At 37.7% G+C, this 10,064-nt stretch overlaps 1 protein-coding gene and 1 pseudogene across 1 annotated transcript; one reads left to right on the top strand and one right to left on the bottom strand.

The window, feature by feature from the left end:
* Positions 1-2,802: 2,802 nt before the first annotated feature.
* Positions 2,803-3,766, bottom strand: LOC147523794 (uncharacterized; annotated as a pseudogene).
* A 3,621-nt stretch (positions 3,767-7,387) lies between these two features.
* On the top strand, positions 7,388-10,064 carry LOC147523793 (uncharacterized). Its single transcript, XM_086572389.1, has 6 exons — positions 7,388-7,571; positions 7,691-8,761; positions 8,986-9,223; positions 9,353-9,532; positions 9,630-9,882; positions 9,978-10,064. Exons 1-6 carry the CDS (start codon positions 7,388-7,390, stop codon positions 10,062-10,064), a joined length of 2,013 nt encoding a protein of 670 aa, XP_086428515.1.

Genomic DNA, 10,064 nt, shown 5'->3' with positions numbered 1-10,064 from the left:
TTTTATTATCCGCATATTTAAACTGTTTATGGGTTTTTGGGAGTTGAGAGTGCGTCACACCTCGGAGATCGAAGAGTCGGGAACAAATAATGTTTTTCCGAATTCTGTCGAAATTCGGGGTGTGACATTCGGCTTAACTACAGGCTACATAAAATTGTGGATAAATTTTATGTTCGACCTTTGTCTTATAAGGTTTCATCTTAGTTCAACTAAGGCGACATTCAAGAATTTAAAAAAATATATGTTCTTTTCGCTCTTCTAGCGCTAAGAATATAGATGTCTCATCTTGCTCGCTCTCCAAGCACCAAGGTGAATCACCCATGTGAGTATGTCGATTCAAGCCCGGTGACAAAAACAAATCAAGAATGTGTAATTAAAAGAATATTCCAAAAAATCTAAATTAATGAAATATATAAAAAACAATGTCAATTACATAAAAGATGTCCAAACATATCAAATCCTACGAAGTTCCATACTCCTAACCTGAGATTTAAACGCATCTCGTGCAATAGGTTTAGTCATGGGATCAACATGTTAAGCGTGGAGATATGTTTCAAGACTACTTCTCCTATTGCAACCTTATCTCGAATGTAGTGAAAACGAGTCTCTATGTGTTTGGCCTTCCCATGATACTTAGGACCCTTTGCAAATGCCAGAGATGTAGTACTATCACTATAAAGTAATACTGCATCCTCTGCATGAGCTGTGATATCTAAGTGTATCAAGAATTTCCTTAGCCAAACAGCTTCTAGGACTGTAGTTGAGGAAGCAACATACTCTGACTCCATTGTAGACAAAACAACACATTTTTTCTTCTGGCTACACCAAGTAATAATTCCACCTCCGAGCACAAAAGCATAACCCGAAGTGGACTTGCGCTTATCTTTATCACCAGCCCAGTCTGCATCGGTGTAACCTTTTAGTTTCAAGTCTCCACCGTGGTAACTTAGGACAAAATTAGCAGTCCCTTGTAGATATCCATTTGAAAAAGTTCTAAAATTTGTTGTGCGATAATAGCTAGAATGAGGCGAATTGAAGCGAATCTCACCACAGGGGAGAATGTCTCTTCATAGTCTATACCATGTTGTTGGGTATAGGCTTTTGCCACAAGGCGTGCTTTATGCTTGTCAATTGAACCATTTGCCTTACGTTTAACTTTAAAAATCCATTTATTTTCAACAGTTTTACACCCAGGTGGAAAATTAACTAACTCTCAGACCTCGTTTTTCCCCATTAAGCTCATCTCATCTTGCATAGCAGCCATCCACTTGTCTCTAGCAGAAGAAGAAATTGCTTCTTTGAAAGAAGTAGGTTCTTCCTCATCTAATGGAGTACACATAAAAATATCCCCTTCAATCTCGAAATGATGACGGCGAATATTTCCACGTTACTCCTACGCACTTGAGGATATTGTGGAGGATCTAGTGGTACACTCCCACTAGGTTGAAAACCACTCCCACTATCTTCAGCGATTACAGGATGAGAAATTAATTCCCCACCCTCGCTTGAAGATGGTAGGATGTCTTCATACTCCTCTATCTCATAGAGGTCAAGATCTTTCTTTGTGTTACTTTTGCTAGGAAAATCATTCTAATTGAAATCTATATCGCGAGACTCTATTTTTGTCATTCCTCCATCAAGATGTTCACCATACATAACATAACCTTTTGAGCAATTAGAATACCTTACAAAGATACACTTTCTAGCTCTAGGGCCTAGTTTCCCATACTTATGAGAGATGTTGTGAACAAAACCTGCTGAACCCCATGGGCGCAAATGCTCCAAACAGGGATTTTCGCCTTTCCAAAGTTCATAAGGTGTTGAAGGAATTGACTGAGAAGGCACTCGGTTAAGTATGTAGGCAGTAATCAAAAGTGCATCCCCCAAAAATGATATAGGGAGATTACTTTGTGCCATCATTGATCTAACCATATCTAAAAGAGTTCTATTTCTTCTCTCCACTACACCATTTTGTTGTGGAGTATAAGGAATAGTTAATTGTCTGTGTATCCCCTTTTTCTCATATAGTTTCTTGAACTGATCAAATAAGTATTCACGTCCTCGGTCAGTTCAAAGAGTTTTTAAGCTCTTCTCTTTTTGTGTCTCAACCTCTGCTATAAAGCGTTTAAAACAATTCAAAGCTTCATAGCGGTAAGCTATCAGATAGACGTAACCATATCGTGAGTAATCATCTATAAGAGTGAGAAAATAAGAGGCGCCATGACATGCCTTAACATTCATAGGCCCACAAATATCTAAGTGGATTAGCTCAAGCGGCTGAGTAGCTCTTACTACTTTTCCACAAGGCTTTCTACATGTTTTACCAGCTAAACATGGTTCACATATAGGTAGGTCAACCTTAGCGAGTGGGCCCAATAGGCCTTCTCTAACTAATATGGTCATCCTATCTTGTCCTATATGACCTAGTCTAGCATGCCAAGTAACAGAATCAATATTTCTACTTGCACTAGCCATGTAAGATAATGAAGAAACATAATCATTCAATTCAACTTTAAAGAAATTATTCATAAGAAATACATGTCCATAAACAATATCATCCAACTTAATATCCAACTTATCAGCCTTAAAATCAAAAGAATATCCAAAATAAATAAGTGCTAAAATAGAAAGCAAATTATGCTGAATTCCAGGAACATAAAGCACATCATGTAGAAGAAGTACGCGCCCAGTGTGTAATGAGAGTTGGTATGTACCAATTCCTAATGCATCTTCACTAGTGCCATTTCCCATATAAAGCCTCTGGGTGTTTGCTATAATTCGACGATAATCTCCAAACCTTACTCACTCTCGAGCTACATGCCCGGTTGCTCCTGTATCTACAATCCATTCAGGGAGAGAATGAGCAACTAAAACATGTGTACATACACTTATGTAATGAGAGTCAGGGGAAATGGATATCTGCTTCAGCTCAGTGCAATCACGAGCAAAGTGTCCCATCTGCTTACAGTTGTAGCATTTCACCTTGGTCATATCAATTTGTTTCTTTCCACCACGCTTGCCTCTGTGGCACTTGGCTATGCCTGCCTTAGGAGCTAACTTATTAGCTCCTCCTTGCTTCTTGGGTTTGTTATTACCCTTGCGCTTAGACCCATTTGTCTTGCGCTCACCAAATGCGATTAAGGCAGAAGCATTACGGTTCGCATCCTGGCGCTCTGCCTCAAGCTCACAATGTCGAGAAATATCAAAAAAAAATCTTAATACTCTCATTGTGAATCATGATTTGCTTTATATGCATCCAAGAATCAGGGAGAGATCTTATCACAGCTTGGACTTGCTGCTCATCAGTAAGGACATTTCCAATGGCCTTTAACTCGCGAACCATGCTTGATAACACCCTTAGGTGTTCAGGCATGGTTGTCTTGGGATATTTCCTGAGCATCTCAAACTTTAAAACTAGACTTCTAAGTCTAGTAGTAGATGTTCCACCGAAAGCAAATTTCAGTTGATCCCACATATCTTTAGCAGTGGAGGATGTCTCATATTCTCCAATCAGATCATCATGCATGCTGCTCAACATAATGTAGCACGCACGATGATCCGTTTTGGTCCATGCTTGATAAGTCTCAAGGTCGCGACAATTTTGGGCTATTCTCCCAATTTTAGGTTGGGCCATTGAAATGGTTAAGTGTTCTTGGAGTTCTTGCTCATTCAAGAGGTATTGAATTTTCCTATGCCATATATCATAGTTTGTCCCATAAAGTTTAGTTCCATGGTTAAGGTCTGCAACTACGGTCTTGGTGGCCATCACTACATTCAGATTACGCAAGGATTGACATATGTCAGCAACTAAGTTTTCTGTATCCATTTTCTACATATATGCAATGGTGGATATAATATTAGTCTATACACATTCTTTAAATTTATTCCAAAAAATCCAATCCAAAAAATATTATCTTATTCTACATATTGGGATTGAAAACTTGCTAAGCTCATAATCATCTCCAAACAATGTAAATAAAGAGTATATCTTCTAATTGATTTTTGAACAAATTCCTTATTAGGAGGAACAAAACCTCTACTAATAATATTCCACTTAATACGATAAAAAAAATATGCCAAGCAAAACAAAGAAATGATTACTAGTCTCATATGGACCTCCATTGATATTTTAGAGGCTATTCCCAATAAAATATATAAGCTCCATTAAAATATCAATTTGCATAATATTTAACATTTTATGGCATAAATAATCATATGGTTCTACGGTAACTATATGTAATGCTCGGAATCATGACATGGGATCTATCCCAATGGATTAAGAAGGGTCAAAAACCCTTGTATACAAAAAACCAGATCATTTGGCCCTCTCCAAAGGCCTAAACCGGCTCATAAATATTATACCGGTTCATCTAAAGTATACTATTACAGAAATTTATACCTGGAATTTCGATCAACCGATGATTCCAACAGATTTAGAAGGGTCAAAAACCTTTGGGTACAAAATTTCAGGTCAATCAGTTTTCAAACAAGGCCTAAACCGGACCAAACAAAATAAATGGTTCACACTTAACCGGATCGAACCGGGTTCAGTGACCAGGTTGGTCCAGGTGCGGAAAAAGAGTCGCTAAACAAGAACTAGGAACTGAGTCAACTCAACTTCTTAAATTGATTCAAAACAGTTCTGACCGAGTTAACTCGTGAGCTAACTCGGTCATCTTCTTCAGTAAACATGCAGAAAAGTATGGCGAGGCAGGCATGTTTAGAGACGTGTATCTTTCTCATTATAGATCCAAATGAAACATACTTTATACTGCTATGAAGACCTCACTACATGGATTACTAACATGCAAACTTCAAGCATTAATAAAATCTATAAATCGATAAAAAAAAACCAGGCCAAAGTTATGAAAAAAAACAAAAAAAAACAGATTTTATCAAAAACTTTGATTTGAGTTTTCTCTCAATCTACTCAACGGTTTTCCATGAAATTTTGGGAGAACGTTCCTCTTACTCACAGTAACAAACCATACTAATTATTTTTTAAAAACTCATGACATATAGAGATAAAAAATCAACCGATTGTTTATTAATAGATTTTAAGAAAAATCTAACAAAACTTGATTTTTATCAATGCATATTACAATGGCGAATCAACAAACATAAACAGCTTTGATACCAATCTTAATAATATATTAACATGCTATTCGAGTTATGAACATACCTTAGTCGTCCAGCGGAAGAAACCCGAATATAAAGAATGATAACCTTAAGAGTTGTTACTAGCCTTGTCTCTTGAGTAGGATTATTACTAGAATGAATCTTTTGTATCCACACCTTAAATCCTACCCCTTGGTGAATTGAGAAATAAGAGAGTTTTAATGCGAGATTGATTTTCCTTTTCTTTTCCTTGTTCTGTTTCTAATACTTACGTAAGGTATATAAAACCAAGCAAATAGCTAACTCCCACGACTCTTGCATAACAAGAGATTCAGGCACTACAAGAAAAATGACTTTTGGCCACAGGTACAGATTAGGTTTAGCCACGGTCATCAGCTGTTGCATAATAACCACGGGCTTTAGCCGTGGCTAAAACTTTTGACAGGTGTGGCCAAAGTTCTGTGCGGTTTGAGTTTAATTTGTTTTTTGGCCACGGTCTGTTTCTATAATGAACCGGCCCAAAAATTTGGTCTCAAATGTAAACCGCCACAAATACTCTTCGTTTATTGAAGGGTTTCTTTTTTTCGAGAATACACAAACAAATACTGTTTTCTCGGTTTTCTTCCATCTCCTCTCTCACGGCAGTGACGCAGACACGCCACCCTCCTCTCTCTCAGGTAACCCTTTATCTGTTTTTTCCTTCTTATTTTGCTAATCTCACTTCGAACATCTCTAATTCACTATTTTTTCGAAAAAAACTTCATCTTTAATCACTAGGTAATTGCTCTTCGTCTTTCCCCTCATGTCTCTCTATCCCCTCTCACAATTCTTGTTTTCTAAGAGTTAGGCTGCGTTTGGTTCACGGAAAATGAGAGAAAAGAAAATGTTTTCCTGGATTCTAAACTCTATTAGGTGTTTGGTAGACCATGGAAAATGATAAACAGAGAAAACATTTTCCATTCAGGGTCACTATTGAGGAAAACAACATCTTTTTTAAAACAAGAGAAGTTGCTTTCCTTTTGTCGTTCGGCCGAGATTTGCTGAAGTTATTTCATCGTCATTGAGAGGAACTAGAAAATCACTCGTGTATAGAGTTATCAGGTTTTAGGTGGGGTTTGATCCAGTTGACCAGTTTTTAAAATTGTGAACCAAACAACTAGAAAACACATTCCTCAAAAATGGATTCTGGCAAATTTGTTTATGGATTTTCTCTTTCTTTGAGAATCAAAATTCGTTGAACCAAACACAGCCTTAGTGTTTATCAATTTCGATGAAAATGTAGTGTTTGTAAGGTTTGTTTTGTTAAAATTTAGTTTAAATGAAATAATATCACTCATGGTTTATGATATTTGTTGTGAACAGGTCCGGATTATTGTTTTTTTTCATTTACATCAAGGTGAGTTTTTCTCCCATCTCTGGTTTGGTGTTAACTTGAAATGGGTATTTTCTAGAAAAGTTGAAATTTGTTTTGTTTTACTTCTCTTGGTTATAGATAATGTTAGTACTGATTATATCACCAAATGGGGTTGTGTTATTGTTATATGTTAGTCCTGATTCTAAGTTAAAATGGGTTTGTGTTGGTCGTTTGAGTTTTTTAGGTATAACTTTGTGTTATATTGAATACAAGTTAAGATATTGAATACACTGCTACTGGGTTAACTCAAATACGCTGCTAATGTGGGCGGTATAATTATATTTCTTCTAGATAACATCCTACTTGGTTGCATATGATATCATCTTTGTTGTTACTGTTCTTTATCTAGTTTCAATTTATTTTTTTAAGTGAGAATGTAGTTTGTTTTTTCGTATGCATGCCTCAATCGATCCATTTTTTTGTGTGCTTCCAATTTATTTGAATTTATGGGTGCAACTAGGTTAGATTGATTGTTGGATGTAGTACTTGTGCTATTTTAGTCTCTCCCAGCGTGGAGTTCGTTATTTACTTATGTGGTGGTCTATTATGTGTATGGTTTACCTGCCATTGTATTTTCAGTTCTAACTATTTTTGATTTATTCATATTGCAAGAACTACAGTATGGAGGGGTTTGGGGTGATAGATAAAAGTTGGATTGATCTACCAAAAGAGGACGATCGTTTTATTCATGGTGTTAATCAATTTGTCCAATTTGCAAGGGATAACTGTCACCACTAGGATGTGATCCCATGTCCATGTGATAACTGTAGAAATAGGGGTCGAGCACTAACCCATGAGGTGGTCACATTGCATTGTTACCAAAAAGGCTTCTACAAACAGTATACATTTTGGAGAATGCATGGAGAAACAAGTCAACCACCAAGTGTGGCATTTGAAAGGGGTGGAAGGTCAAATTCCACTAATTTTGAGGTGGGAGGGGACTTCCGCTTTTTTGAGGAGAATGTTGCATTCAGTACTGTCGTAGAAGAACTTGACGGTGATAACTTGGATGCTGTTATTGAACAATGTTCAACAGATGGTGCTCGAGGAATAGTTGAGGAAGATCCTATAGTTGAGGAAGAGCGACGACACAATTGAGTCCGATAATTTTCGTGGAGGCTTTGAGTCCCTTTATATCTGATTGTGAGGACTTTACAGTTTTGAAATTTGTCGTCAAGTTGTTTCGGTTAAAGGTTACACATGGGTGGACAGACAAGAGTTTTACGGGACTCCTCGAATTACTTCGTGTGGCTTTTCCACGTGACAACAAGACTCCGGAGAATACTTATAGGGCAGAAAAATTAATAAAAGAGTTGGGCCTAAAATATGAGAAAATTGATGCTTGCCCGAATGATTGCATGCTATTTTGGAGAGATGATGATTGGAGGGATACTTGTACCACGTGTGGAGCGTCGAGGTACAAATATGCTGATATCGAACAAAGGAAGAAACATATTAGGATTCCAGCAAAGATACTTCGATACTTTCCAATTACGGAGAGGTTAAAGAGGTTGTATAGTGTACCATGGGTGGCAAAGGAGATGTGTTGGCACTCGAAAAATCGATTGAAAGGTGGAGAGATGGGGCATCCAGTTGACTCATCTAATTGGAAATTAATTGATCGGAAGTATAAGGACTTTTCAGCTGAAGCTCGTAATGTTCGATTAGGACTAGCCACAGATGGTTTCAATCCTTTTGGAACTTGTGGCACATTATACAGCTCTTGGCCTGTAATGTGTGTTGCCTATAACCTTCCTCCGTGGCTTTGCATGAAACCCAAATTTACCATGCTCTCTTTACTCATCGAAGGGCCACGACAGCCAGGAAAGGATATCGACATATATTTACAGCCTCTAGTTCGTGAATTACAATCTTTGTGGAATACCGGGGTGACTGTGAAGGATGCAAACATAGGCAAGATGTTCAATATGCGTGCAGTTTTGTTATGGACTATCCATGACTTTCCTGCGTTAGGTAACATATCTGGTTGTAGAACCCATGGCAAATATGCTTGTCCCGTTTGTGGCCCAAATACCTCTTCATTGAGACTCCAACATGGCCAGAAATTTGCTTACATGGATAGTAGACGATTCTTGCCCTCCTCGGATGCTAGTAGGATGGACACTAGACCAAGCACCTTTAACAAGACTGAAGAGCTTAGAGAACAGCCTTTGAGATTGACCGGACTGCAAGTTGAACAAATGACACAGAATCTGAAAATGCAATGGGGTAAGGGCAAAGAGAAGGAAAGGGGGAATGGAAAAAGGAAAAAAAAGGGAAGGGCGGTAGAAAACAAAAAGAGGACAACGGGGATGGGACATGCTTTTTCAAACAGTCGATATTATTTAGGCTTCCATATTGGGCAGAGCTTCTTATCCGTCACAACTTGGACGTTATGCACATTGAAAAAAATGTTTGTGAACTCCTGATTGCTATGATGTTGAACACAAAAGGAAAAACAAAAGATAACGCCAATGCACGCAAAGATTTGCAACTTCTTGGGATTAAAAGGAAGTATTGGTTGAGTGATCAAAATGGCAAGAAGGTTATGAAGCCTGGGGTGTTTTGGCTTCGAGCGGAGGAGAAAAAGTTGTTCCTTGCGAGCTTAAGAGATCTCAAAGTACTTGTTGGGTTTAGTGGTAACTGGAAGAATATTGTCCAAGGCGGTGCGAAGGATTTGAGTGGAATGAAGTCTCATGATTATCACATTTTGATGCAACATTTGCTTCCAATGCTAATCCAACATGCATATCGAGATAGGAAGGAAGTCCGACATGTGATCTTGAGTATTTGCACATTTTTTCGTGCGTTATGTTCTAGGAGACTTGATGTTGACACTTTACATGCACTTGAGAGGGGTATGGTCAGGACTTTATGTGAGCTTGAAAAAATTTGTCCTCCATCGGTATTTGTAATAATGATGCATCTACCTATTCACTTAGCGTATGAGGCTCGTATGTGTGGACCAGTATTCTATCGTTGGATGTATTTGTTTGAGAGGTAATTCTAACTAATAAGATTGTTTACTTAGCTTCATGGTTGGTTTCTGTTAAGTTATTCTGTTATAAAATTCTTAATTTTGTGAAGGATGATGAAGGTCTACAAACAAGGCACGTCCTGAAGGTTGTATCGCGGAGCGATACTTGAAAGAGGAAACCATGAACTATTGCACTGGTTACAAATGGGGGAATAGTCTTCTCCAGAAGCTTGAGCGAAAGTCTAGTGGTGAAGAAGTAATACCATCAGATGTGTTTGATAGTGAATTTGATGGGGCTGATGAAGTCGGCCCAGTTGGTTTGGGTCATACTTATCATTTGGTAGGTGTTGAATATGAGCAAGCACTTAATTGGGTAACTTGAAAAGCCATCCAAGATATGATTGGTGGTACACGTATGTATTTCTAAATTTTAAAAGTTGAAATTATAACTTCTATATACTTAAATAGACTATTGCTTTAACTAATACATATATTTATAAACGTAATATCCTATTCAGGGAGTACACTGCAGATTTGGAAGCCCGTGGAGGTTAA

Source organism: Coptis chinensis, chromosome 1 (assembly GCF_015680905.1).
Source record: "Coptis chinensis isolate HL-2020 chromosome 1, ASM1568090v1, whole genome shotgun sequence".
Taxonomy (NCBI): domain Eukaryota; kingdom Viridiplantae; phylum Streptophyta; class Magnoliopsida; order Ranunculales; family Ranunculaceae; genus Coptis; species Coptis chinensis.
The sequence above is the reverse complement of the archived record's forward strand: the minus strand, read 5'-3'. Positions and strand labels throughout refer to the sequence as shown.